The following is a 27,539-nucleotide window of genomic DNA, read 5'->3' on the forward strand; positions in this document are numbered from 1 at the left end:
GGAAATAAATCGCTGGTGGGATCCGACATACTGCCGGTTTGTGTGCTGGAATAAGGCGCTAAAGCCTCATATTATCATTCATTCATTAAAACGTATCGTTCATGTATAAACTGGCATTTAAGTGGAACAAAACCAGCATGCATAACTCACCTCTTGCTGTCAGTTGCTGTCAAGTCGACAGAAACGTGCCTGTATGTATATATGATTATAAACCTCATTCAAAACTAACTTGACATTTGTTTTGTTGTTATTTTTTTTACAATAATTCAATATTACATGTGGATGTGACTTATATATTATTTTTTTAAACTTCTATATTAAGAAACCGACACAGGAGACTTGTATTTCCGCGCAGGCGCAGTTTGGGCACACGTCATTTAGGGGTCCTAGGAGCAGCGTTGTTAGCAACATGATGGCGGTGTCCGCTCGAGCTCAGGTGATCTCTCTGTACAAGTTGCTGTTGAAGGAGAGCAGCAAGTTCCCGTCCTACAACTACAGGTGAGAGCTGAAGCCGCTCCGGGCTGAACGTGTCCGCTGCTCGGGTTTAAACCGCGTGTCAGTGGCGGGAAAGAGGCTAACGGAGCAGCCGTGTTTCCTCTGTTTACATCAGCCGTCATCAGTGTCGTAACCGTTACTCAGCGGTTATTAAGCAGCTGATGAATGTCAACCTGAAGTCTTAAAAGATCCATTTATCTGTTTAAACCGTTTGTTTGTGGTTCAGGTGGTGAAGTGGCGGGAATGATGCGGTATTTTGATGTGTTTGTTGTCAGAGGCGTTGTTAGGATCTTGAAATATTGGAGGCTCAGCTCAGAAATCTTTGGATTTTAATCGATAATGGCACAGTTTTCAAGTAAAGTCAAGGTAAAATGGATATAAGATGTGAGACAATGTGCTCCACCAAAGTTTCCGGTGTTACACTGTATTTGGTGACTCATTAGATCCTGTGACCTGCAGTGATGGAAGAAGTAAAAGTGTCAATATCACAATGTCAAAAATACTCCAATACAAGTGAAAATCCTTTTTTGTGTTTTTTACACAGTGGTATTGATAGTTCTACTTAAGTAAAGAATCTTGAGTATTTCTTCCAGCACTGCAGGTCACAGAAGCTGATGGATCACCAGATACGCTGTAACACCGGTCAGGTGCTGACTGTCACAACCTGAAATCTAAATAAACCCCATGAGATTTATGAGTTCTCTTTCACCTCGTTTTTATTTTTAGCAGCAGCAGTAAAACCCAAAGAAAAACCACGAGACTTGATGATGATGATGATGATGATGATGAAGCAGTCATGTGTTAGATTGTATGTTTCCGATGCTTTGATCAGTTTTGAAAACTGACCCTGGTCTCATAGCTTCTTCTTCTTCTTCTTCTTCTTCTTCTTCTTCTTCACCTCTCCAGTGGCTCTTTTGGTGTCTCCTCCTGTTCTCTGCTCATTAAAAGGATTCAATCACTACATGCTGACTAAAATCTAACCGAATATACAACCAATACACACCAACCAATATCAGATTATAACAAAAAAACAAACCATTGCAAAACAAGATATTTTAGGAAGAATCTTGGCCTTTGGGAAATAGTGATCAGCTGACATTTTTCACATATTTCTGACATTTTATAGACCAAACAACTTATTGAGAGAATCTATGGATTAATCATTAGTGGCAGCCCTGTACTGTTACTGCGATTGGCTCCAAACTAGTTGTAAAATATCAGAAATGCTTAACACACTTTTCATCTTCAGAATGAATAATAGTGAATAAACAAATGAGTTTTATTTCCTGGATTCATGAGATGTTTGATTTAGACCTGCAACAATAATCAATCAGTTGATTGACAAAATATTAATCTGCAACTATTTTGATAACCAAATAATCATTTTAGTCACTTTTTTAAGCAAAAATGCCACAAAAAAGACAGTAAACGGAATATTTTGGTGAACTGTCACTTCACAGCAAGAAGGTTCTGGGTTTGAATCCACTGTATTTGCTCCTACATACACTATAAATAAATAATCAGTAAAAACATTTGATGCAGCTCAACAACGTCCTAAATTAACAGCAGCCAAGCACCAACTGCATGTAGATTTTTTTTGTTTGGTGAGTAAACATCAGAACGCTATCCGCTAAACTGACGAGTAAATGTTTGTTCCAAAATAGTTATATAATAAAATATCTGTAAATTACTCATATTTGTCCCGATACAGTGTAGACACGCCCACCATGTGTGTTTTAAACAGTGCTGTGAAACTGCAGGAGCGCTGGAGGTGATCTGTCTACACAGACAGCAGAGCAGCAGCAGCAGCGACTGCTCCGCCTGTGTGTCTACACAGGAGGCATTCAGGGACCGTGTTGAGCGTAGGTCACCTGCGTTTTGGAGGCCGATCTGATTAACTGCAGTTGTTTTTTAATGTGCTCTACAAATAAACATGATCTGATTAACCGTTAATCAACTTATTAATATAATTATGCTTCAAATTTAGTTTCTTTAAGTTTGTTTTCAACATAATTCCTCATTATCTCGATGAAATGTACTGTAATGTGACACTAAAGGCAATGAATTGTTTTGTTCACTGTACCACTAAAAACAGCTGATACAGTGACAACGACTAAAATGACAAATTAATTCCTCTTTAATGATCATATTCTGTATCAAACATTAACAGTTTGACTTGTTACTGTTTGTTTACTATTTACTGACATTTTATCGACAAGCATTAATCAATAATAAAAGTAACGGTTAGTTGCAGCCCCGGTTTGATTTCCTAATTAAAGACTAAAGATTAAAGGTGCGCAGCTGTTTGACGGGGAGGTCGGAGGTCGTCTGAGTCCGTCTGCTGCGTCATGAACTCGGCGGCGGTTCAGACCCGCAGCCTCCTGCCGCTCGTGTCCCGTCAGGCCTCGCTGTGTTCATCCTGCTGCTGTTAAAGCTGATACTGTTTGAACAGTTTGAGACTGATATCAGATTAATATTGAGTTTTATCTGCTGAAGCTGCAGCTGTTTATGTCTCAGAACTAGTTTGTATTGATCTGTTCATCTTACTGCATGTGTCGTTACTGTAGCGAAGCTGCTCTCTGCTTTAATTACAGCATATCGAGTTTCATCCAGTCAGAGTTATTGATGCTTGTTCTATGAATAACATCAGATATTGTTGTGATGATGAAGCTGTTTCCTGTTGTCACTGTGGTAGTTTCTGTACTCGTGATGAGTGACTCAGTGGATGTTCAGAGGATTTTAAACAGTGTTGAATGTTGAAAACAGAGTCGATACAAATGTTAAATATGAATATTTTCTGGTTTCTTTAGTCTCTGTAACAGTAAAGTCAATACCTTTGAGCTGTGGATGAAACAAGACATTTTCTAATGTTTATGGACCAAACGACTAATTGATTAATTGAGGAAATAATCAACAGATTTGATCATGAAAAACATCGTTAGTTGCAGCTCTAGAAGTATGATTTTCTCAGGTGATGCAAATCTTTGTCTTTTACTCGTCTTCATCAGTCGTTCTGCAGCAGCCACCGTCATCACAGGTGTGTTGAGGGTGTTTCTCACTGCGTAGTAAAGAGAGAGAGAGTGTGTGTGTGTGTGTGTGTGTGTGTGTGTGTGTGTGTGTGTGTGTGTGTGTGTGTGTGTGTGTGTGTGTGTGAGTTCAGGACGACGTCTTCAAGTGTCACAACACACAGACATCAGAGAGCAGCAGCTCCCTGCTAGCCTTCATGCAGACCGCCGCTGTGTTGAATTATTGAGGGGCCAGATGAGAAATGGCCTCCCCCTCCTCTTCCTCCTCTTCCTCCTCCTCCTCCTCTTCCTCCTTCTACTGCTGCTGCTGGTTCAAATAAAATAAATTCCAGCGGCTGCCCAGAGACGCTCCACCACGTTCGGTCCTGGCACAGACAAAAAGGACACGTCATAAAACCCGGTTTATTTATTATAATGTTGATGTGAATGCGCCTACATGTACCAGCATGCATTGCACCTGAAACACTTAAAGCAATAATTGAAGCAACGATTCAAAATTATCACAAAATCATGAATTATTTGAGTCAGAAAATAAAAGCAGAGAATGTTAAAAGTTGAAACTTGTTTCATTTTTTAGCACATTTAAGCTGCGATAAACTACAGTTTGTTGATTTTGATATATTGCAGCATGCTTTGTGCCTGAAATGCTTAAAATGTATCTTAACACCTGTTAGAGCTGCAAAAGAATTAATTATTAACCACAAAAGTCATGAAATGCAGTTCTTGTCAAATTATTTTGTTGAGAAGAAAAGAGAAAATGTTCAAACAGGAGTACAAACAGAATCAGAGATGTTTGTAAGTTTAACGTACAGAAAGCTGCGTATCACTAATGTTTGGGTTAAATTATGGAACTATAATAATATAAATCAAATGTGTAGCCTGCTTTTAATTTGCAAAATAATGTTTATAAATCTATTTTTAAGGGTTACAAGTGTGATTAGTTATTATTTAATACATAGTCTGTTGACTGTCTAGACTCTTTATAATAATTTAATTATGTGTGATGACTGAATAAAAATACTACAATTAAAAGCAAAACAACCTGTTTAATATAATTCAGCCCTGACTTTTGACTTGCAGGCAGCATTTCTACATACGAGCATGTTTAACATCTGACATCATAACAGGAAACTATAATATGTCCCCTTTAATGACGATGAACTCTAACACCTGTTAGAGCTGCAACCTTCATTAAAATCATCACAAAAAGTAAGAAAAGAAACCAGAAAAATGTTAAATACAAAAACCAGTTTGATTTTCAGCTCAACTAAACTATAATTAGACACGTACCAGCATGCATTGCACCTGAATTGCTTAAATCAGGTTATATTGGCTTAAATTAGGTTCTTAATCCGTCTCTGAGTCTCCAGACAGGCCTGAAGTCGTCATCATGACCTCAGCAGATAAAACCTGCTGCAGATAAAAACTCCCAACAACAACACTTCTACATGTGTCACAGAATAACAGCAGCAGCGAGCGTTTTAATGCAGTTTTTTTGGGGGGGGGGGGGCTTCCCTTCATCAGCTCCTGATGGTGGTGAAAGCAGCGCACCGCCGCCGCGTCTGTGGGATTGTTGTGGATGACCTGAATACGCCAGACGTTGCTGCAGGCTGCGTTTTGTTTTCTCTCCCTCTCTGACTCCAATAACAGCTGATGCTGACGCTCGCAGCGCTTCCTGGGAGGAGACGTGGTGGTGGAGGAGAGGAGTTTTTGGCTGAATGTGGAGAGCTCTGTCAGTCAGAGAGAACAAAAGATTAAAAAAAAAAACACGGAAATAAAATGTAAAAACAACGACGTGAGATGAAACATTCATGATTCTCTGCAGGAAAATTAGATCAGAGACTGAACATAATCACAAATCTAATATAAACGGATAGAAAGAGTTTGGGCCTTTTATGAAGATATATAACTTGTTATTTAAGCTCCAGGAAAAGGAATAATTCTTAGACAACAGTTCTGCAAGCAGGAGAGGCGAGTAGAAACATGAACTCTGAAGGGAGGATTTGTTTGGGAACAAAACTACAGACAGATAAAAGGAGCTGAACCGAGGCCCAAATATTAAAGAGCTGCTGAGAATATATTAAAGATAAAAAAATAAACCACACACAAGGTTTTTCACTGTGTGGAGACGATTCAGGCAGAAAGTGAAACTGCAGGACGTCTCCAGACCAGCAGGTGGCGTACTGATAATCACTGACTAACAGGCGGCGTTCGTCTGACTTGTTTTAAGACAGACGTGAACCCGTCCGTTAATCAAAAGTCGTCAACGTTAACAATTTATGAAATACAGTGGACTTCATTTACATTTGCGGAGCTCCAGTTTGTCGCTATTCAACAGTCGGCCCAACAAAATCCAACTAGGCTAAACAGGAAGTGATGTCATGACTAAAACTTTATTTGTATCCTGTACAAGTTTAGATTTTTTTAGTTTTCCTGTCAGGAACGGCCTTCCATACTTAACTAACTCTTCCCCAAAACCTGAGTATTTTTAAAAGCGGGAAAAAACCCTGCAGGGCTCAAACCCTCGAGTGTTTCAGAAACAGACAGACGGAGAGAAGAAGAAGAAGTCGGTGCAGGAGGAGGAAGCAGACTGTCAGAAGTAGGTCATCTCTCTGCACAGGAACAACAAAACAACAACAAATAAGACACTGATTTTTGTCTTTCATGTCTCATTCTGTCTCTCACTTTGTCACTTTCTTTTTTTCTGTTTTTTTTTCTCTCTGTCTCTTTCTATTAAAAATAAAAAGTGTAGTCGATGTGGTGAAAAGATGTCAACTCATCAGGACGTGACAAAGGCTTTTCTGAAGTGATATGATATATAAGTGATGGTGGAAATCTCCTTTCCTCTCTTCTTCTTCTTCTTCTCCTTTTCCTTTCTCATCATCAAAGATCATACGAGACAATTCCCTCTGAAGTTTAAGTGACAAGACGTGAACACAACATAAATCATTCACACCCAAGTTTTTAAAAATTATTCATACGCAGGAGCGTCTGTCAACAGGAATGAGCTTTATGGGTTAAATAATAGTTGTAGGAGACGTTTAGACTCGTCATCTTAGTAAAGCACATGTGATTAAAGTAGTACTGCGGCAATTTAGTGTTTAACCAACACGCCCCTTGAACTGCTGTCAATCAAACACAGACACCGACACACTCCCCAGCTGCTGTCAATCAAACACAGACACCAACACACCCCTCCAGCTGCTGTCAATCAAACACAGACACTGACACGCCCCTCCAGCTGCTGTCAATCAAACACAGACACCGACACACTCCCCAGCTGCTGTCAATCAAACACAGACACCAACACACCCCTCCAGCTGCTGTCAATCAAACACAGACACCAACACACCCCTCCAGCTGCTGTCAATCAAACACAGACACTGACACGCCCCTCCAGCTGCTGTCAATCAAACACAGACACCGACACACACCCCAGCTGCTGTCAATCAAACACAGACACCGACACACACCCCAGCTGCTGTCAATCAAACACAGACACTGACACGCCCCTCCAGCTGCTGTCAATCAAACACAGACACCGACACACCACAGCTGCTGTCAATCAAACACAGACACCGACACACCCCAGCTGCTGTCAATCAAACACAGACACGCCCCTCCAGCTGCTGTCAATCAAACACAGACACCGACACACACCCTAGCTGCTGTCAATCAAACACAGACACCGACACACCCCTCCAGCTGCTGTTAATCAAACATCAACCCACACCTGACATTATTTCTGACTGTAAAGACGATTAGATGCATTTTCAGGTAAATTTAACAGAGGAGACTCTGAGCTGTTCGACAGGTGATTGGCGGTCATCTCCTTCCTGCCTGTTGATCAGTTTCAGTTCCGTCTAATCTCTTTGTTTTTCTTTTTTTTTCTGCCTGTGTCTTTTGTTTTGCTCGTTAGCGGCGGGGCTCATTATGCTGAGTCCATTAGCCGAGGAGTTTGTATGAATCAGTTTGATGGAGGAGCCTGAAGGCCTCGTCTTCGGCCTCACATGGTAGGAAACACAAAAAAGGAGGAAGAAAAAAAAAACGCGCCGGACATTTGAATGACGAAGCTGCTTCATCTGCTCCAGCTGCTCGCCGCGATCGCTCAGAAATCATCATCCTTCTTCACCTTCATTTTCTCTTTCTTTTCCTAACTGCGTCTCTGCACATCACTCCTCCATCTGTCCTTCACAGATCCTTTCACTCCTCCCTCCATCCTTTTTTTTTACTCCTAATTTCTGTTTTGTCCTTACATCCTCACATCTTTGGTGTTTCATTGGACTTTTTCATGTTTTTTTTTCCTTGTTTACTCCCTTCTGTTCCTTTATCACTTCTGTCTTTTCCTTTTTTCCTCTCTTGTTTACTTCACAGCCTCATGATCTTGTCCTTCCTTAAAATTTCTTTGCTTTCCTCTGTCTCTCTCTCTTTTTTCCTTCCTTCCCTCCTTCTGCTCCTCCTCCCTTGTTTTTATTACCTTCATTTCTCTTCTTTCGTTCCCTTCTCTTCCTCCTTTCTTCTTACATTCTACCTTTTTTCCTTTGTGTCTCCCTTCCCTCCTCCTACTCATCCTCCTATATTTTATTTATTTTTGTTCTTTTTATTATTCCTTTTCCTCGTCAGTCACCCTAAAAGCTTTCTTCCTTTCCTTCCTTCCCTCCTTCCACTTGTCTTCCCTTGTTCTTTATCCTTTCTTTTTCCCTTCCCCTCTTCCTTGATTGCTTCCGTCCTTAAAACTTCCTTCTTTTCACCATTTTTATGCATTACTCTCCATCTTTACCTCTTTTCTCACTTCCTCACATCCTTCATAGTTTTCACTTCTGTCCTTCCCTTTTCTTTCTTTCCCTTGTTTATTGCCTTCTTGTTCACTTCCTTCATTGCTTCCTTTCCTCCTCGTCCTTCTTGAAATCTTTTTCTTCCTTCTCTCATCTTTCATTTCTCCTTTTCCTTCCTTTCTTCCTTTTACACACTCTCCTTGTTTTATTCATTTCTTTGATCTTTTTTCTTTTCACCATCCTTAAAACCTCCTTTCCTCTTACATTCTACCTTCTTTTCTTTCCTTTTCCCTTCCTTCCTTCTCTCCTTCTACTCATCCTCCTTGTTTTATTTCTTTCCTTGTTCTCTTTTCTCTCCCCTTAACATTATTTTCACTTCCTTCCCTTCTCATCCACCCTAAAAGCTTCTTCCCTCCTTCCACTTGACCTCTCTTGTTCCATGTCTTTCTTCTTTCCCTTCCTTTAAACCTCCTTTCATCTCTCCTTCCCTTTTACCATTGAGCTTTAGCTTTATATTTCTCCTTCTTCATCTTCCTTCCTTCCTTTTCTCGTCTTTTCTTCCCACCTTGTTCACATCATTCCCTTTTGCCTCCTTTCCTTCCCACCTTCCACTCATCCTTATTTCACATCCTTTTCTTTCCGACTCTTGTTTACTTCCTTCATTGCTTCCTTTCATCCTTTTCTCTCTTTTTTTCACTCCTGCTTGTCCTTGTTTATGTTCTTTCCTGATAAATGTATTGCCTCTTTCCCTTTTCCTTCCTTCCCAGCTTCCTCTCTTTTGTTTTTTTTACACTTCTCGCCTTGTTTTTCTTCTTTTTTCCTTCCTTCCTTCCTTCCGTCCATCTGCAGTTTCCCTCCGTCTCCTCCATCTTGTCCTTGTAACGTTGGTCGTATTTAACCACAGCATGTAAATCTGATCCATCACACTTTTATTGGTTCTGTCTTAAATCCTAAATGAGCTGCAGACACAAAGCCAGAGAAGAAGATGAATGGGTTTTCTGGGCAGCGCTGTAACTTCCCAAGGTCGATGTTGTAGTTTCCCCACATCAGAGGAGCTGCCAGCTGTAATGAGGCCCGAGTCCATCAAGGGAGATGAGCTGAAAATTAAACCAATAATCATTTTCACTTCACCAGCTCCTGCCAGAAAACACTTCAGCGTTTCCAATTTGTCTGTTTTGATTTACCTCCTCATCTAAAAGTTTATTATTCTGGACCGTAGCCACGGCGACTCTGTGGTCAACATGGCCCACAGCTGAAACAAAAAGACAGAAAATATGAGTGTGTCCAGTCCTGTCTGAGGTTATTGAGGTCCAGTTTGGCAGATTTCTAACACCCACATTCATATTTTACACCAGCTGCTGTTCTGTGTGTGTCTGCTATAGAAAAGAAAAGAAAATCCGCTCTGCACATTACAGAAATATATCCATGAAGGAATATTTCATGCTCATGTCCACATCGTTCAAGCTTGTTTGTAAAACCTGCGTTAACTGATGTTTTGTCCACTCAGCAGAAACAAATAGTGAACACAACACTAACATATCATCAGCTTTCAAGTTGACATGTTGAACTTGTCAGCAAACAGTTGCTTATTTCCACATCCAGCAGTTACAACATGATCATCACATTGATAATGTCAATAATTACTTGTGGGGTTCCTCAGGGTTCTATTCTTGATCCTTTGTAGTTTCAATCTGGTTAAAGCTGCTTGAAATGATGTTTTTTGTCCACTTGTTTTCAGCAGAATAGTCTCTAAACATGACTTCTGTCATATTATCAGCTTATAGAGTAGTTGTGGCTAACATGTTAGCAAACAGTTGTTTATTTCCAACATTATCATTCATGTGGAGTCGTGTTTCTGTCCACCTGGTGAATGTAAGTCCAATATTCACTCTCTTTTAGCTTCTGTTTTTTGCTCTCTACCAACTCCTGAGGGAAATATCTGGCTCTTTAGCCGCTAAATGCTCCACTATGTTCACCAGCTAGTCTACAGCTAACTGTGTCTGTTTGGTGCTGAGCAGGTAGTGTACAGCGGCTTTTTACAGCTTTTTCTCTGAAAACGACGCTATGAGACGCTGAGAGTGAACCAGAACAGTAAAGTTGCAGCCGGACAGATAAACAATGAGCTGAAACTCACTATAAAGCTCCGTAAAGCCGAGAGGAGCTGCAGAGTCACTGATAATTCTCTGTAGGTTCATCACTACGAGCCAAACACATTACACACTGACACATCAGACTGTGTTAATATGAAAAATGTCAGATTATAGCCACTTTAATTTATGTCTTCATCTTTTTATTAGGTTGTATTTTATTGTGCTGTGTAGTTTGTTGGACTGTTGAACTGTGTTGAGGCTCGGCTCCACTTGCAGTCTCAGTTTAGGTCAATATAGCGCCAACTCAACATTGGGTTAACGTTAGCCAGTAGCGATCCGTTAGTTTGATGAACTAACACAAACTAGCAGTTACAGTCGTTCACCAACTAACTACATCTGAGCATCAAGCCTCTCAGGGCCTCATTTATAACAGCAGACTAAACACTGTGTTCTGTATTAAACTGTTTATTTGTTTGGTTCGCTGCTTTAGTCATCACACCTGTTTACTAGAGGGAGAAACTGACAAACGAGGAGTTAAAAAAGTTATAAAATGATGGTGATTTCGTTCATATTTGGCTGTCTGATTATTGCAGAGGTTTAATTGTAAACCAAAGCAGCTCTGATGAGTTTATCAGTAGTTTTGATAATTCTGTTCAACTCATGAAAGTAACATCAAGAGGTAAGAAAGTTTCAGAGATGAGACAAAGCTGTGCCGGCTTTGAACAAGAATATCAGAGAACAGCATTTATCACATCATTAGAGTATAATATATCATACAAACCTACATACACACTCACTACTTCCTGTTCATTCGCTCTCTCTCTCTCTCTCTCTCCCTCTCTCTCTCTCTCTCTCTCTCTCTCTCTCTCTCTCTCTCTCTCTCTCAGTGAGCATCAGTTTATTGATCGAGGCTGCTCTGGCTGTTCTGCAGCTCTTTTCTTTTTGTTTGTATTTTCTGGTGAGAAGCTGCAGGAAATCAAATTAGCGCCGGTCAGAGGAGCGTAACGTGGAGTCCCGCTGACCTCCTGACTCCATCAACAGAACAACTCAGCTGCTTCATCTCTTGGGTTTCTGCCTGCAGAGTGCAGAGCTGTAACTTTGGCAAGAAGTTTGTCTGGTTGTGTGACCAGAACAGATGTGATGGGAGGTCTGGTTGACGTCACTGCAAACGGAACATGACATAAAACAACCTTAATATTAATTATCATTGTTGAAATATTATAATTGGTATTGTGTTTATATCAAAGCTGATATATCTGATTAAAAACACGTCAGTGAGTCACACCGCTGCACTGGGTCACATGTTCCTTCATTATGAAGAGTTTGGTCACGTTAGTTTGTTTAGAAACGGCTCCAAAGACTAATAACAGCATCATGTTTTCAGTCACCAGAGAGTAGTTCTGTGTAAGGCAGACGCTACTGAGCATGTGCAGGAACTAGTTTGTTGTGCTACATATCACAACCTCTGGAGTTTGCACTGGAGTTCTCTGAGAAATTTACAAGTAAAGAGGTTGTTTTATGTAGCACAACAAGCTAGTGAAGCTGTAAACAACCACATTTCTGCACATGCTCAGTAGCATCTGCTTTACACAGAACTGCAATACCGCAAGTGGCCACTGGGAAAAATTGGCTGCAAGGCAGAGCGGCGGCGCCCTATCCAGCTCTTATTATACATCCCTGGTACAAACTCAAGAGGTTGTTATATGAAGCACATCAAGCTAGTTCCTGCACATGCTCAGTAGCGTCTGTCGTACACAGAACTACTCTCCAGAGACTGAAAACGTGATGCTGTTATTAGTCTTTGGAGCCGTTTCTAAACAAACTAACGTGACCAAACTCTTCATGATGAAGGAACATGTGACCCAGTGCAGCGATGTGACTCACTGACATGTTTTTAATAAGATATATCAGCTTTGATACAAACACACAATACTTGTTAGTAGTTTGGATCCAAACATGAAGAAAAATATAAAAAAATCAGCAGAATGATCCTTTAAACCCACAGCTCCTCAGCTGCATTTAGCTCCGTTCTTGTTTGTACTTTACATTAATATTAGAAGAATTTGACTGCTGTGGTGCAGAAATTTGTTCTGATTATGCTGGAAGTTTCAGCTCCCAGTTTGACCATATTGGCTCCGGTCGGCATCTTTTTCCATTTAAATCTTTAAAAATCTTTATTTTCAAAATGGCTGGGGATGTCCCGATCAAATCTTCCTGGCTCCGATCCGAGTCCTTTGATGTTGGATATCTGCTGATACTGAGTCTGAACTGATCCTTCAACATTTACACAGCAGCAGCAGACGTGCAATGATGATGTAATGTGTATCTGACACGTATTAAACTACAGGTGTAGACTTCTGACATTTTTCATAAGCTACTTAATCCAAACACTAAAGATCCTGGTTCAGATTTATTAAGTTGAACATCTTAAATTATTCATTTAATAGCTTTTAATAGGAGGTTAACCTGAGACTGTGACTCCTGAGAGAGACGTGATGTGATCTTCTAGAGAGAAGACGTCTCACTCTGTTGGAACTACAGAAACACTTTTTCCTCCTTCTTTACTCCAAACATCAACTCCTCAAATTCATCCGTACATGTTGGAGCTGAATCACATCTGAAATATGAGAGTGAACAACATCAACCACCTTAGCAACCACCCTAGCAACCACCTTAGCAACCAAGGCTACGGCATGGACGGACGTTTATGAGCATGTGTGGCGAGGCGACGTCGGCTCGTCAGCAAGGTAGAAAAAAAACGTCGCAAACGAAGCGTTCAGAGCAGGTTGAAGCCCTGAGTTTTGACTTGCAGGCAGCGTTTCTACATACGTTGACCTCAGGTTTTGGAACTTTGACCATCAGAACAGAATATGAATAAGACATTTACAAAGCAGATTATGTCCCTTTTTAATACTTCTGCTCTCATTCTGCTTTTTTGTTTCCTGAAATGCAGATCAGACCAACGACTCGTTTCAGTTTCAGATTTTCTCCAGCTCGGTTGTTGTTTGTTTTACAGAGCTGCCATGGGGTTTGTTTTGATCTCATCTGCTCTAATTTGTCTTTTTTTTCCTGTTTTTTTTTTTTCCCCCCTTTATTGTTTTTTTTTTTTTTTTTGCCGTCTCACCTCTGGTGTTGTTCAGGTTTGTGTGTTTAAATATTGTGTTTGCTGGTTGTTTGCTTTCATAAACCCCTCAGAGGGTTTCGAGTCTCGACTGCACATATTTGTTCTTTTTATTATCGTCTGTCCTCTTTTCTTTCTGCCTCTTATTGTGTTTTTTTTTTTCACTGTAAATGGATTGAATGAAACCATTGTGTGTGTGTGTGTGTGTGTGTGTGTGTGTGTGTGTGTGTGTGTGTGTGTGTGTTTTGCAGGACCTATGCAATGCGGCGAGTGCGTGATGCCTTCAGGGCCAACAAGAATATAGAGGATCCAAAGACGGTGGAGAGGCTGATGTTGGAGGGACAGCAGTCACTGGCACTGATACAGAGACAGGTGACACACACACACACACACACACACACACACACACACACACACACACACACACTGCAGACTCTCCCTCAGGTTAACCAGGCTGACTAGTATGCAGATGAACACCTGTTTATTGACTGACCACCTGTCGTACACACACACACACACACACACACACACACACACACACAGTACCTCATTACCGTGGAAACTCCGGGCTAATCACCTCACTGTCGGTCACTTTGTTCCCATAATGCATCAGCAGCCCCTCAGCCAATCCCAGCGGAGGACTGTCAGTGTCTGTGTCTCTCAAACACACACACACACACACACACACACTCACTACTTTCTGTGGTGTTTGGACTCAATCGACAGAATATTAATCACCTATTTTCATAATGGATTCATCATTTTGAGTCATTTTTTAAAGAAAAAAAGTCCAAATTCTCTGATTTCAGCTTCTTAAATGTGAATATTTTCTGGTTTCTTTAGTCTTTATGACAATAAACTGAAGATCTTTGAGTTGTAGATAAAACAAGACATTTGAAGACGTCATGTTGAACTTTAGAAAACACCAAACGACTAATCGATTAATCCAGAAAATAATCGACAGATGAATCAATAATGAAAATAATTGTTTGCCGTCTTAATTCATTGTCATATATGACAAAGAAAAACAGCAAACAGCCATATTTGAGCAACAGGAAGGAGTTTTTACTTGAAAAAAATAACTGAACTGATATTCAGTTGTCAAAATAATCAGATTAATTTTTTGTCGATCATCTAATCGATTGATGGAGTAATCATTATAGCGTCATAATAAAGCGTGCAGTAAAGTAGGATAAAACATTTGCAGCAGCAATATGGCTGAAATTCCTATAAACAGATCACAGAATCTGATGTAAGATGTAATTCAAACACAAGTATCTTTCTCTCCAAACTACAGAGACACACATACATCTGATGTAACATAGATACACACACAGTATAACGACAAAGTTAGCAAAAAACAAAAGCGTTACAGCGTTTGGAAAACAGCTCATCAAGGTAAAATAAAGACATAAACATGAACCTCGTTGGCTGCAAATAAGGGAATTATCCTTGGTCCTTGTAGGGTCCTTAATATGGTCCTTATAACAGCTTTATCCTTGATCTGTGTATCAGTAGTGACATCTGCTGAACATCCTGCTGCAGTCATGTGTTCCTCGTGGTCCATTTGGTCTGTTTTATATTCCCCATAATGTTCCTTTAAGGAGAAATAGGTTAAAATAATACAAAACATCAAAGGTAACTGAAATATATTCTAAATGACTCAAATGTATTCTACAAACAACAGATACATAACACTTGTTGTCTAATAAATACGAGATAAAGTCTCCAGTTTGTTTCTTTTTGGACCGTTTTACTCGTCTTCATCAGTCGTCCTGCAGCCGCCATCGTGTCTCAGATGTAGTTCGCCCTGATTAATTTGAGTTTATGAAACAGGAAACCAAAAGTAGATAAAAAACAAAAAAGATAAATTAGGAGGGAAACTGATCAGATAAAGTAAATTAATGCACATTTTGCAGATTATTGTTTGTTTACCAACAACTACAAACAGTAAACATCTGCAGCTTCATGCAGGAAACATCCGTTTTGACATCAGTGAACATCATCAGTGAGCTGTGAGTGTGTTTTGTTTCCTGCTTCCCGCCCACACCGACTCATAGATTAAATGCATCAGAGCAGGAAATATGCACCTTGTTACAACCCTGCTGCAATACTACAGGCCTCAGGAAAAATCCATATCACACACACACACACACACACACACACACACACACACACACACACACACACACACACACACACACACAAACACACAAACACACACACACATTTAAACTTCCTCTCTTCTCCTGGATGAAGCAGCTTGTGTTTGCTGCTCTGCTGGCTTCAGGTTTCCTCCCCAGTGATCAGATCCATACAGCCTGTTACATAACAGACAGTCAGCTGAACTTTACATGGAGCAACTTGCATCAAATCACAGTTAATAATATGTAAAATATCTTTAAAAATGTTTGATATGTTTGCAGCCATATTAAAAATAAAAAGCTGAAGCACAATTTATATAAGAGATGAAACATTTAAGTCATTTTGTTTTAGCAAAAATGTCAAATATTCATGTTTGCAGCTTGTTTGATGTGAAGATTTTCCTTCTCGTACGTGACGTCAGCTGAATATATTTATGTTTAGTTTATCGGACAGAACAAGACGTTTGTTTAACCGTCACCCCCCCGAGCTCCTGACATCTAATAAACCAAACAGCTAATCAATAAAATAATCAACAGATGAATTAATAATGAAAACAGTTGTTGGTTGCAGCCCAAATCAATACTGGTGTCAGCCTCACAGATCCAGTGTTTGCAGGCTGTAGTTTTAATGTTTAACCAGCCGTTATTCTCATTATGGATTCATCTGTAGATTATTTTATTAATGTGGATCATTGTTTCCACGTTGTTTACTGTCATAGAGACTAAAGAAAAACAGAAAATATTCACATTTAAGAAGCTGCAATCAGAGAATTTGGACTTTTTGTCTTAAAGAATGACTCCAAACAATGAATTAATTAACAAAGTTGACGATTAATTTAATAGTTGGCTGCTAATTGAATAATTGCGTAATCGTCGCTGCTCTATCTGCAAGTCAGAGAGGATTTTTAGTCGTTCTGTTGGTCTACGGCGTGAATTCACGGGTCAAAGTTCACACAGAACGTTAGAGGAGCAGCTCTCCACCACAAATAAACACAGAAGAAGTTCCTCTCACCTGCTTTTTCAGGTGTCATCACGTGACCTCAGTGAGTATTTTTCTTAATTTTGTTTGAAGAAAAAGTCCAAATTCTCTGATTCCAGCTTCTTAAATGTGAATATGAGCTCCTCGTCATCCCAGCCAGTCCTTCCATACAACAAAACATCAGCATCCAGCTCGAATCATCATGCCGACAAAGTCTGCCCCAAATCTGGGTGTCATGATTGATGACCAACTAACCTTTAAGGTTCACGTGGCCTCAGTCGCTCAATCGTGTCGGTTTGTCCTGAACAACATCAGGAAGATCAGACTCTTCCTGTCTGAGCTCGCAGCACAACTCCTGGTTCAGGCTCTCGTTATATCACTACTGCAACTCCTTACTGGCCTCCCCGCATGTACACTTAAACCTCTGCAGATGATCCAGAACGCTGCAGCGCGTCTGGTCTTCAATCAGCCCAAAACAGCACTAGACTAGATCCCTGCTTGTGTTGTATCAGTGTCATATGTACGTCGCTTTGGATAAAAGCGTCTGCTAAATGAAAAATGTCTCTATGACAGTAAACTGAATATCTTTGAGTTGTGGACAAAACAAGACATTTGAGGACGTCATCTTGGACTTTAGGAAACAGTTATTGACATTTAATGGACCGAACAACTAATCAATTAATGGAGAAAATAACCAACAGATGAATCAGTAATGAAGATGACGGTTAGTTGCAGCTCTACTGGTGTCAGATGTGAATGTCCTGCTTGTGAAAAAAGGTGAAGAATGAACTTTAATGCTGAAAAACAAGCACATCCTGTCTTATATCTGCTGTTTTTTGTAAATGAGTTTGTGTATTTTATTCATGTGTATCTCATGTGTGGGTGTGTGAGTTTGTGTCTGTGCTGCATGTGGGCGCGTTAGTGTGTTCCTGCATCACTTATTGTGCACGTAAGCTTAAAAAGTTTAGTTTATTCCTTAATTATGTCGTGTGTGTGTGTGTGTGTGTGTGTGTTTGTGTTTGTGCCTTTTTAAGCTAGTTAGAGAGTAAAGATGATGGATTGCAGCTGCAGTGCCGCCTCTGTTTGTAGAGGAGAAACTAAACCAGCGTGTTGTGTTTAATGAGAGAGAAACAGGCTGTGTGTGTGTGTGTGTGTGTGTGTGTGTGTGTGTGTGTGTGTGTGTGTGTGTGTGTGTCAAAAATATACAAAAAATAGAAGAGAGTTAAAGGAAGAGGAATACGAGAGGAGGAAGATGTAAAAAAAATATGAATGAAAACAAGTGTAAGCAGGAGCAGAGAGGAGGAGGAGGAGGAGGAGGAGGAGGAGGAGGAGGAGGAGGAGGAGAGCAGGATTGTGGAGATGAATCTTATATGACGGATAAATTGAACAGCTCCCTCTGTTCACAGTGTGTGTCCAACTTCAGCTGGATTTACTCTCTGCACACACATGATGATAAAGTGAAGCTATAACATTAACAAGTCCTACAAAGAGAGTGTTTCTGTTCCTGTAAGTGTGTGTGTGTGTGTGTGTGTGTGTGTGTGTGTGTGTGTGTGTGTGTGTGTGTGTGTGTGTGTGTGTGTGTGTGTGTGTGTGGCCTCTGAAGAGCCATTCCTCACCGATTACTGCTGCTTAATGTCACCGCAATGTCACACAGCCTTCGGCCATTTTGGCTCAATTGAGATTAAATGCCACATCGGGTGGTGAGTTATACCTGCCAGGTCAGGGGGGGGGGGGGGGGGTAGGTGGAGGGGGGGGAGCTGGCCTCCGTTACGGCTCTCGGGGGGGTAAAACAGTCTCAATCACTCCGATGTCCGAGTTCAGTAAACACACAGAGAGGTTTGTTTAGATGAAGCTGCTCAGAGGATGGTGAGGTTTATCTGTCGGGTCAGGAAGCTGCAGGCTGCTGGTTTGAATATGAATCTCTGCCTGTTGCTCCAGTGCAGACATGAAAACTCACACTGACCCCAACAGGATTTAAATACTTCATTAAAAAGGATTTGAAATTACTTTAAAGGACACATTTCCAGCTCTATATTTATATTCTGGGGCTCTACTGGAATATCTTTGCATGATTTCCAGTTAAAAACTCCTTATTTATCTTCTACTGGTCCTTTATGCAGCCCCTCAGTTCAGCCTCTGTCTGAAACAGGCCGTTTTAGCTCCTGTCTCTTTAAGGCCCGCCTCCTGATGAGCCCACTCTGTTCTGATTGGCCAGCTTTCAGGAAGCTTCCTCCGGCTCCGGAGGCTACGTAAACAAACTATAGTAGCAGGATTTCACTTCTTTTTCTCCTTCTTTACTCCAAATGTCAACTTCTCAAATCCATCCGTACATGTTGGAGCTGAACAACACATGGAAACACCTTAGCAACCACCTTAGCAACCAGCTTAGCACTAACTAAGGCTACAGAATGGATGGACGTTTGTGGGCATGTGTGAACAAACTGATGTCATCATAAGGAGGAAGTAGAGGTCACTTTGCAAACGAAGCGTTCAGAGCAGGTTGAAGCCCTGAGTTTTGACTTGCAGGCAGCATCGCTACGTACGTTCACCTCAAGTTTTGGAACTTTGATCATGTTTAACATCCAACATCACATCACCACAAAAAGATGATGTGTCAATATATGTTGGAACTTGTGTTTTTTTTTCTTGGGGGTTGCAGCTGTTACAAAGAGAGAAGCTTTAAGATTTAAAAGAAGCTAGCAAATGAGTGTGAGCTAGCAGCAAAAGCCTGATGACCCTTATTCACTAACTGTGACCTTGGAGGAACCAGCAGGGCTCCATCTGAAGATCTTAATGTCAGAGAAGACACACACCAGGCTTTAAAAGTGAGCAATAATTATAATCTATATGATATTTAACATGAAGCCAGTGCAGGGAGGCAGGTCTGACGTGATCATGAGTCTTTGTTCCAGCGATAAGTCGAGCAGCAGCATTTAGTAACAGTTGGAGACGGTGAGTTAAGTGTGTTTTAATAATCAAGCGGAGAACAGATAAAAGCTTGTAGAACTTTCTGTAATAATAGAGACAAACGTGCAGCAAACAACATCCTCACTGTTGACGCTGTAGTTCACATAAAGGCTGCGAGATGTTGCTCCAAAAGACCCAAAAACAGTCTAGTTTAACTCTCAGGAGCTAATTTCACTTTTTCTTTTTCATTCCAATGAGAACACTTTACTGTTTTGTCTGTTAATAATCAGAGAAATACTTCATGAGCAGCAGCAGGGTGCTTAAAACATTCCCCTGGACAAGTAAATGGAATAAAAAAAAATTAAGGTTTTATAGTTGAACAGCTTGAGTTTTAACACACAGAGCGATATTTAACAGTGTCTGCTCATTACTGGAATCACCTGTAGCTTCAACCAGGAGAAACATGAATAAATGTTTCTACTTTATTCTCAGCTTATTGCCTGAAGTTTGGTTTTTTGCAGCGATAGATATTTGTTGTCCTAAATATTCAGAGTAAATCTACAGACAAACAAAGGAAAGGAAGAGACAACGTGGAGGTGGACGGAGCAATAAAACTCCTGTTGACTGACGCAGGAGATCCACTGCTACTCTGTTTTTCTACAGTTTTCATCTCTGACGCAGTTGCAGCTCAGTTTGGGGGGAAAACCAGAGATTTTTTGGGAAAAGCCTGAAACCAGACAGTAGCTGAACTGAAAAGTAGGGCAACACCCTGCATGAAAGCCTGCGTCACCTCCTCCTCCTCCTCCTCCTCCTCTTCACCTCGCTCTTACCCTTCCTCTCTCCCCTCTCTCCTCCCCTCTTCATACTCTTCGCATATCGCTTGACTTCTGAATCACTTTTTTCTCCTCCTCTGTTTTTCCTCCCCCCCCCCCCCCCTCCCGTCCTCCCATCTTTCGATCTGTGAAAATCCCCAGCCTTCCTCCCTCCATCCCTCAGAAATCCCACGCCTTTATTGCTGCTTTTACACCTGACTGCCCCGCGGGTGCTGCTAGCTTTACCCAGCTTTAGACGCACACACACACACACACTAACACACACTAACACACACATATACTGTATATGACTCCATACTGCAGAATAAACTCTATTAAAAAGAGGAGGGAGCTGTTCAGGTGGATAAAAGCAGACAGGGTTTTACTCCCTCTCCTCCTCCTCCTCCTCTTTCTCTGCCTCATAAAACATTATACAGAGGCAGCAGGGGAGGTGCATGCAGGTCTGACTCAATATCTGAATCTGGTAGAAAGCTGTAAGTTAGGAGGAGACATCTTTATACATACTGGATATCATCAGGGTTAATCTTATCTACTGGTGTATTACAGGTGCATCACTACTGAAAGGCTGCATGTTAAAGGAGACGTATGTTTGGTTGTATGTGATTTATATCCCGTTATGATGTTGGATGTTAACAGTGTAATAAACAACATTCAGCTCGATTTAGAACGTTAATACGGTAGAAAACATATATTGTTGTTAATGGTGTCCTGAGCAGAGAATGAAGTCGCTCTGTGTGTGTGTGTGTGTTTAACATGGCGACCGGGTCACAAACAAGACAGTAAGAAAAATAATGGGCGGAGCCACCGTGATGTCATTCATTGGTTTATTGTTGACTTTTGAAGCCTTGAGTTTGCATTTTTGCCGCCGCCATCTTGGATTTTTGGAGCCAGAATTGACCGTATTTTGACGAAAAGGGGTGGACCCTAAGGGGCTGACCCTAACGCTAGCTGTTAGCTTGGTTAGCACAGTGCATTTACAGTCTGTGGTTAACTGTGATGACACTAATGCTAATTTTCGCTAGCCAAAAACAAGCTTAAAACCATTAAAATAAAATTTTACTTACTGGAAAAACTGAACATCGGACTCCTCAGAGGGTCTTTGAGTTCAACTAGAAGCTGAACAAAACTTTTTTAGGCAACAAAATGTTACAATTAACTTTAATGAACTGAAAACACATTGGTTTACGTTACCTAGCCAACATTGTCGTTGTGGTAGCGACTTGCCTGTGACGTCACCCACCTGTCAATCAAATCGTCCACACCCTTAATTATGCATAACGTAAAGGCTTAATAAACTTTAAATGGATGAGTTATATAAAAATCCAAAATTACAGCTGAACCGTCCACTTAAATATGTTTCTGCAGAAACAGACGATGCAGTAACAGAATCTTGATCCATATTTGATCAGCTCTGCCTAGTTTGACAGTTTGATCTGAGTTTCATGAGCTGTCTGTTCAGGGGCTGCTTTCATTTTTTTTCCAACTTTATTGAGTAAACAACGTGCACATTTGTTTTGGTCTGAGTTGCTGGTGCTATAGTGCAACATCTAGTGGGGCTGAATGTCGTATATTACACCTTTTAAAACATGGTCAAAGCTCCAAAACTTGAGGTAAAGATACGTAGAAACCTGCTCTGAACTCTGAAAGTTAGCTCTACTTCCTCCTCGTGATGACGTCTAAATATAAATATAATATCTATAATAATGAACCTGGCCAGTCACCTCTGGTTGACGTGGTTACATGAGTCATTTTTATTCTGATTGGACTATTAGTGGAATATTAGGCTCTGTGTAAACGTAGCATATGTCTCCTGCTGATGTAACTGTGGACACTCAGCTGGTTTGTCAATAACTGGACTTTGGTTCGATGATGGAGATGCACTATTGAGTTACACACTTAGTTAAAAAACCGATCTGATGCCTAAAGTGCTGCAGTGAGATTAAATGGATTTATTAGTTACAGTTGACAATATTTTCTCCTTCTATGGTGTTATTTTCTGGTAATTTCTGGTTGTTTGTTTTTCATCTATTCTTGGAAATCTCGATCTGATGCAATGATGATACTCCCCACACACACACACACACACACACACACACACACACACACACACACACACTGACTCTGCATGATGAAATCCATTGACTGGAGAAGGCAATGTGATGTCAGGACAGCAGTTAGACACCAGAAGGAGGAAGGCAGGAAGATGATGGAAATAAATGAGAGCGAAGGAGACAAACAGACAAACATTCCTACTGAAATGTGTCCGTTGTGACACTTTTTTTTTCCCAAATAAAACTCAAAAAAACAACATCGTCTAACTGGGTGGTTTTACTTTTTTAGACCACAGGAACCCCGAGCCACCCGACCGCCAATATAACTGTCATAACCTGTAAGCTATTATATTACTTTATATCAATATTAAGTAAAACAATACAGGCTCATTTTCAGTCACTCAGAATAAAAGCCAGCTAAATTAACTTAAAATAAACCATGAATACAATTAAATATTATCATTTTTTCTTTTTTTTCATAATGTAATGAAATGTTATTCACAGTCAGCAGATTAGCTCGCTAACAGTAGCGCTATCACGGCTAACCCTGTCGGTCACGTGACCTCCTTCTTGCAGTCCGTCAAGAGTTTCCCGCTATGACATCACTTCCTCCTTTGCTCCACACACAGAGAGAGAGAGAGAGAGAGCAAGAGAGAGAGCATTAATCACAGCACAAGAGTCGCCTGTCAGGAAAACATAGTCTTAAATCATTTTGACTGTTTGAACAAACGACCAGCGATGTGTTTGGTTCAGAGAGTTTCTGCACAGCCACGTGTGGATCAAAGTCTTCCTCCTCCATTAGTGTGAAGAAGGACTCTCTCTCAGCTCTTTATGACTCACTCTGTCTGGATTTCACTATATATTTTTTTTTTCTGGGCTTCCCTCAGTTTCTCAGACTCTCTCTCTGTTGTTTCCTCCCTCTCTCCTCCTTCAGATTCCAAACTAGTCCATCGATTCACTCCTCTCACAATCACTGCCTCTCATTTTCCTCAGCCTGGCTGTATTGATGTGTGTGTGTGTGTGTGTGTGTGTGTGTGTGTTTCCGTCGTCCTCTTCTTCTTCTCTGCAGAGCTGCTGCTATAGAGAGACGATTAATGAGAGAAACTGAGTGTGATGACAGAGCGAGTCGGCAGCTGAAAGCAGACGCATAAAGATGGAGGCTCCTGATGTTTGCTGCTCCTGAACACGCTGACGGCTGCAGACTCACAACTTCACGTCTAATGTTGCTCCTCATCACTTATTTAGATTAGTTTCATTGAGAATATGTGAAACTTAAAGTTTTCTCCTTCCAAGAAAAAACGACAGCATCAGTTGTTTCAGCGCTAAAAACTGTTTATTTTATTTTGTATATTAATTGTTGTTCACATTAATCAACATTCACACTTTGACAGCACTAATTATGGATGATAAACTTCACACAAAGCAAAGCTGCAATCAAAACGAGAGTAAAAACAAAACCTCCGAGTAACGAAGCCTGAAGGCAGCTGTGACTCTTTTATCTCAGTGCTCTTTAGCTCGCTAGCTGAACAAAGTTTGTTTTTTTTCTTCAATTTTATTGATAGAACGACAGTGTAGAAAAGTACAATTGATTTGATGAGAACATTGTTACCCACAGCAGCACAAGAGTAAAAGAACAAAAAATAACAAAACTCCAACCTGCCCTTTGTTTAACACAGTTTTTGACGTCAACAACAAGCATGCAGGTGTTTGTTTGAGCGTTTAAAAGTCTGCTGGGATCCAACAATAACCCGTCTCTGCTGGAGCTAAACAGCACCAGTTTAACTGCTGGCTAGCTTTAGTTTTATGTTTCCTTCATAAAAATGAAGTTGCAGACTGAGTTAAATTTTTTTTTAATAAATGTCTTTAAATAACTGATGACAGCAACATTAGACATCGCTAACAAACACAAGCTAACATATCAGAGAGACTTTTTTCATTGCTTAGAGACTCGTTACGAGTTTTTTAGGCGGTGGGCGGCAAGCGGCCACCTCCAGGCTGAAAAATGAAGCTAACGTTGAACCTCGAATGGCCACTTGAGGCTCCAAAAGCGAGTCAATCCCCATAAGACTGTAAAAAAAAATATGGATGTAGCCTCTGTGACGTCACCCACTGGTTTCTGAACGGCAGTTTTGAAGCTCAAAGTGGGCAGCAGAGGCGGCCGAATGAAACCTGGTTGCTAAAACAAGCCACCTAGCGGCTAGCAACCTGTCACTCAAAGCAGCCATGTCCTTCATTATGCAGAACTTTACGGCTTAATAAACTTTAAACGGGTGAGTTATAAATAAATTCACCCCCCGTACAGTTGTCATTAAAGAGGAAATTAGCTACAGAGACCAAAACCGTTGTTTGTACCAGGCTGTAAACATGTTTATTTCTGCTGTAAAGTTGGGCATTTTAACATGGGGGTCTATGGGGATTGACTCGCTTTTGGAGCCTCAAGTGGCCGTTCAAGGAACTGCAGTTTTTGGCTTCATTTTTCAGCCCCGGAGGTTGCTGCTTGGTCAATTTAACAGCAGAAATAAACATGCTAACAGCCTGGTACAGAAAACAGTTTTGGTTTCTAAAGCTAATTTCCTCTTTCATGACAACTGTACGAGTGGTGAACTTTAAAGTTATGTATAATTTGGCCGCTTTGAATGACCGGATGCCGTCACAGGCAAGTCGTTACCACAGTGACAACATTGGTTAGGTAACGTAACCGTAGCGTAACCTCAGATTCACAGAGTAGAGGCGTAGTCATAGCGTCGCTATTTCAGTGTGTTGTCAGTCCATGAAAGTTAATTGTAACATTTTGGTCTTGTTCAGCATTTGTGATAGCAGTTTTTCGCTAGTAAAAATTAGCATTAGCATTATCACAGTTAACCATAGAGTGTAAATGCAGCATGCTAACCAAGCTAGCAGCTACCATTACGGTCAGCTCCACCCTCTCGTCCAAGTATGGTCACTTCTGGCTCCAGTGGGTGATGTCACCGCGGCTACATCCATTATATTTTACAGTCTGTGGTGAGCGGCGCAAAACTTGTAGCCCCGCCCCAATTAACAATGTTTAGCCCCGCCCCCAACTCCCCCCCAATAGGCTTCAGCCTTGTAGAAATAAAACGTTGTTTGTGTTATGAATTCAGAATTAAACCAGTCGATGCAAACATGGAAACAATCCTCGAAATAACAGACAACAAGTTCTGTGTAAATCCTGTCAGCAGCGTCTGTGGGGATTTCTCCTCTGGGTGGTGTGATGAACAGGAAATGGAGACAATGACAGAAATAACAAATTGGAGAAAAGGGGAACAATGGAAGCGTAACAGCTCTCCCAATTTGTAACCAGCCATCCTCCTCTTTTTTCCTCTTCATCCTCCTCTTCCTTTCATCTTTTTTTTTTTTTTCCTCCTCCTCGTTCTGTCTCTCGGTGCAACGGACTGAGACGGGGGATCACAGCAGAATCTGGCTGCTGGAGAGGAAACTCCACACACACACACACACACACACACACACACACACACACACACACACACACACAGTCGGATATTTCTGATACATGAGCAAAGTCTGCCTTCATCTCTTCTTGCTCTCTAATTAGTGTGTGCTCTAAGTGAAAAAATTAAGGTTAAGAAACGGCAGCTTTTCAAAGAAACTCCTCATTACTGTTATACTCTGTGTTTGTGTGTGTGTGTGTGTGTGTGTGTGTGTGTGTTTTCTGTCCGTTTCCTATTGGGCGTGGCCTTGACTTCACAGCCTAATCAGGCTTAATTACTCTCTAACCGCATCATGATTGGTCGAAGCCAAGTCTTGAGCTGTGATGGCTAATTGGTTGCCCGCATGTCGAGTGGGTGGGGCTTTTTTTTGTGTCATTGTAGCCAATTAACAAGACAAGAGGCAAACGAGCTCGTTAGTGCTGGGTAGGTGGGACTTTAGTGAAGGGGATTTTTCCAAGGTCACACACACACACACACACACACACACACACACACAACATGGAGAGCAGAGGGAGGTTCCTATTGCACACAGTGTGTGTGTGTGTGTGTGTGTGTGTGTGTGTGTGTGTGTGTGTGTTTGGCCTTTAAAGGTCTTCCAGCAGTGAAACAACCATAGTATCAGTTACAGATTGAATTGTGCCTTCATGTCAGTGTTCATCTCGTCTCAGTCGAGTTGTTTTCGAGGCGGGATCAGTTCTCCGTGATGGAAAAGACAGATTTCAATTTTCAGAGAACAGTCAGGAGGGTCTGCAGCATCTCCAGACTGTTGCTCATGAAACAGAAAAACAAAAATCGATTCACATAAGAATTTTTATCTTCTATGATTTTTGTAAAGTTAGTAAATCTGAAAGAATGAAAAAGGCAGAAATGGGCAGTGAAGCAGTTTAAAGGACACATATTCACATTTCCAGCTCTATATTTATATTCTGGGGCTCTACTGGAATATCTTCACATGATTTCCAGTTAAAAACTCCTTATTTATCTTCTACTGGTCTTTTATGCAGCCCCTCAGTTCAGCCTCTGTCTGAAACAGGCCGTTTTAGCTCCTGTCTCTTTAAGGCCCCGCCTCCTGATGAGCCCACTCTGTTCTGATTGGTCAGCTTTCAGGAAGCTTCCTCCGGCTCCGGAGGCTACGTAAACAAACTATAGTAGCAGGATTTCACTTCTTTTTCTCCTTCTTTACTCCAAATGTCAACTTCTCAAATCCATCCGTACATGTTGGAGCTGAACAACACATGGAAACACCTTAGCAACCACCTTAGCAACCACATACACACTCACAGCATCGGGAGCATTTTGGGGTTCAGTACTTTGCTCAAGGACACTCTGATATGCGGACTGGAGGAGCCGGGGATCAAACCATCGACCTTCTGATTAGTGGACCTGTTCAACCTCTTGAGCCACAAGAACAGGATATAAATAACAGGAAATCACAAAAAGCAGACTATTTCCCCTTTAATAATTATCCTCGCAAAGACGCAGTATGTATTGAATCCTTGGTTCGCCGTCACCCAGAGACTGAACGTTAGCGTAGCTGAGCAGCGACCTCCAGCACTAACAAACGAGAGCAGCAGACCAACACACGCTGCAGAACTTCACAGAACTTCAATCAACAATGAAAAGAACTGGATGCAAATATTTCCCGCAG

General features: G+C 41.0%; 2 protein-coding genes across 4 annotated transcripts in view; one reads left to right on the plus strand and one right to left on the minus strand.

Annotated features, from left to right (window-relative positions):
- Positions 1 to 255, minus strand: part of fars2 (phenylalanyl-tRNA synthetase 2, mitochondrial) — a 142,865-nt gene extending 142,610 nt beyond the window's left edge. The window contains exon 1 of one of the 2 annotated variants that reach the window (XM_067577818.1): positions 151 to 255. The gene's annotated coding sequence lies outside the window, so the exon portion shown is untranslated. The remainder of the gene's footprint in view (positions 1 to 150) is intronic. The other variant, XM_067577819.1, reaches the window with a different exon arrangement.
- A 104-nt stretch (positions 256 to 359) lies between these two features.
- The window catches only part of lyrm4 (LYR motif containing 4), a 41,549-nt gene continuing 14,369 nt past the window's right edge, over positions 360 to 27,539 (plus strand). The window contains exons 1-3 of one of the 2 annotated variants that reach the window (XM_067577821.1): positions 360 to 498; positions 13,759 to 13,879; positions 23,491 to 23,733. In XM_067577821.1, coding sequence (XP_067433922.1) covers positions 410 to 498; positions 13,759 to 13,879; positions 23,491 to 23,529 — 249 coding nt within the window. In that variant the 5' untranslated portion in view covers positions 360 to 409 and the 3' untranslated portion in view covers positions 23,530 to 23,733. Of the gene's footprint in view, positions 499 to 13,758; positions 13,880 to 23,490; positions 23,734 to 27,539 lie in introns of those variants that run through there. The other variant, XM_067577820.1, reaches the window with a different exon arrangement.

Source organism: Thunnus thynnus, chromosome 21, assembly GCF_963924715.1.
Source record: "Thunnus thynnus chromosome 21, fThuThy2.1, whole genome shotgun sequence".
In the NCBI taxonomy this organism is placed as follows: Eukaryota; Metazoa; Chordata; class Actinopteri; order Scombriformes; family Scombridae; genus Thunnus; species Thunnus thynnus.